The 1,352-nt window shown below is 76.3% G+C and overlaps 1 protein-coding gene across 1 annotated transcript in view; it reads right to left on the minus strand.

Moving 5' to 3' along the window:
- Positions 1–1,348, minus strand: part of MAMDC4 (MAM domain containing 4) — a gene marked incomplete at its 5' end in the record, with an annotated part of 5,079 nt that extends 3,731 nt beyond the window's left edge. The window contains 5 exons of the mRNA XM_012721166.1: positions 7–204; positions 275–411; positions 488–622; positions 695–1,015; positions 1,084–1,348. Coding sequence (XP_012576620.1) covers positions 7–204; positions 275–411; positions 488–622; positions 695–1,015; positions 1,084–1,348 — 1,056 coding nt within the window. The remainder of the gene's footprint in view (positions 1–6; positions 205–274; positions 412–487; positions 623–694; positions 1,016–1,083) is intronic.
- Positions 1,349–1,352: the final 4 nt, after the last annotated feature.

Below are 1,352 nucleotides of genomic sequence, written 5' to 3' on the forward strand. Positions count from 1 at the left end.
GGTGTGGTCAGCTGGGGGGCCCCAGGCGGCGTGGCCCGTGGCATTGTTCTGGCGCTTCCAGAGCCCCTGACCCTCCGCAGAGAAGCCGCAGGCCGAGTCCTCGAAGGAGCACTGCTCGGGGGCCCAGCAGGGCCCTGGGCGCACGGCCACGTCGTCCAGCGCCATGGTGCCCTCGAACCCGTCCCGGAGGCCCTCGAACAGCAGCTGCGGGCACAGTGTCACGGGGCGTGGCCCCGCCCGCCCGGCCCGGCCCCGCCGCGCGTGCCAGCCTCACCTGGTACTTGGTGCCCTCTTCTGGCTGGTGGTGGAGGGTGGCCCAGGCCTGGTGCCAGCGGTTGCCCTGGGTGCCCGACCGGGCCCACAGCTGCTCCTCGGGGCCCCCGCCCCGCCTCACGGCCAGGCGCAGCGTCCCTGGAGGGAGGGGCTTGCATCCGGCGCCTCCCGGGCGCCCCGCCCGCAGCCCCGAGCCGCCCGCGCGCCCGCTCACCCGTCTGGGGCCCGTGGAGGTGGTACCAGAAGGACAGGCACTCCTGCGCGGCCGCCGGCACCTGCGGCTGGGTGAGCACTCGGGCGCCCGCGCCCCGGGCCTGGGCTCCCGTGGGGTCCAGGAGAAGGAAGTGGCCTGCAGGGAGGGCGGAGCTGCAGCTCGCGGCCCTGGGGCCCCGCAGGGCCAGCCTGCCGCTGGGGGGCCTACCTCGGCCAGTGGTGTGGTCATGGCCCGGGCCGTGGCTCGCCACCCGGCGCCACTGGGCCTCGGCGGGGTGGCCCGCGAGCCAGCCGCATGTGTCCCGCTCAAAGTTGCAGGAGATCTCTGGGGGCAGCGGGGGTTCAGTGCCCTCGGCCGGCACCCCCGCTGCGACGGAGCCCAGACCCCTCTGTGGGGCCAGGAAGGGCAGGCAAGACCTGTGTCCTTCTCCGTGGTGGCCGTGGGGCTGCAGTCCCTCAGGGTCACCGCATCCACCCAGGCGGCCTCCTCGCCAGGGCCGTCCAGGTCCACCAGGCCCACGAACTCCAGCTGGGGGCCGAGGGCCGAGTGTCAGGTGGAGACCCGACAGTGTCCCCCCGCCCCCCACGGCGCCTCACCCGGAAGGGCCGCTGGCGCGCCCCCAGGAGGACGGTGTCGGTGCTCCAGCCCAGGGGGCCGCTGTCCGGGGCCTGCCACAGCAGCTCGCGGCCGCCGCCCTCCTCCACCAGCAGCGCCAGGAAGCCTGGGAGGGCGAGTGTGGGCGCGAGCTGGCCGGCCTCCGGGGCCAGCCGGCGGCCGCGACCAGGGCGGGGTTACCTTGGGGGCGACTGTGGAAGCGGTAGGCCACGTGGACCGCGCAGCGGGGGCCCGAGGGGCCCAGGGCCGG

Source organism: Condylura cristata, unplaced genomic scaffold (genome assembly GCF_000260355.1).
Source record: "Condylura cristata isolate star-nosed mole 26May11 unplaced genomic scaffold, ConCri1.0 scaffold00006, whole genome shotgun sequence".
Lineage (NCBI taxonomy): Eukaryota > Metazoa > Chordata > Mammalia > Eulipotyphla > Talpidae > Condylura > Condylura cristata.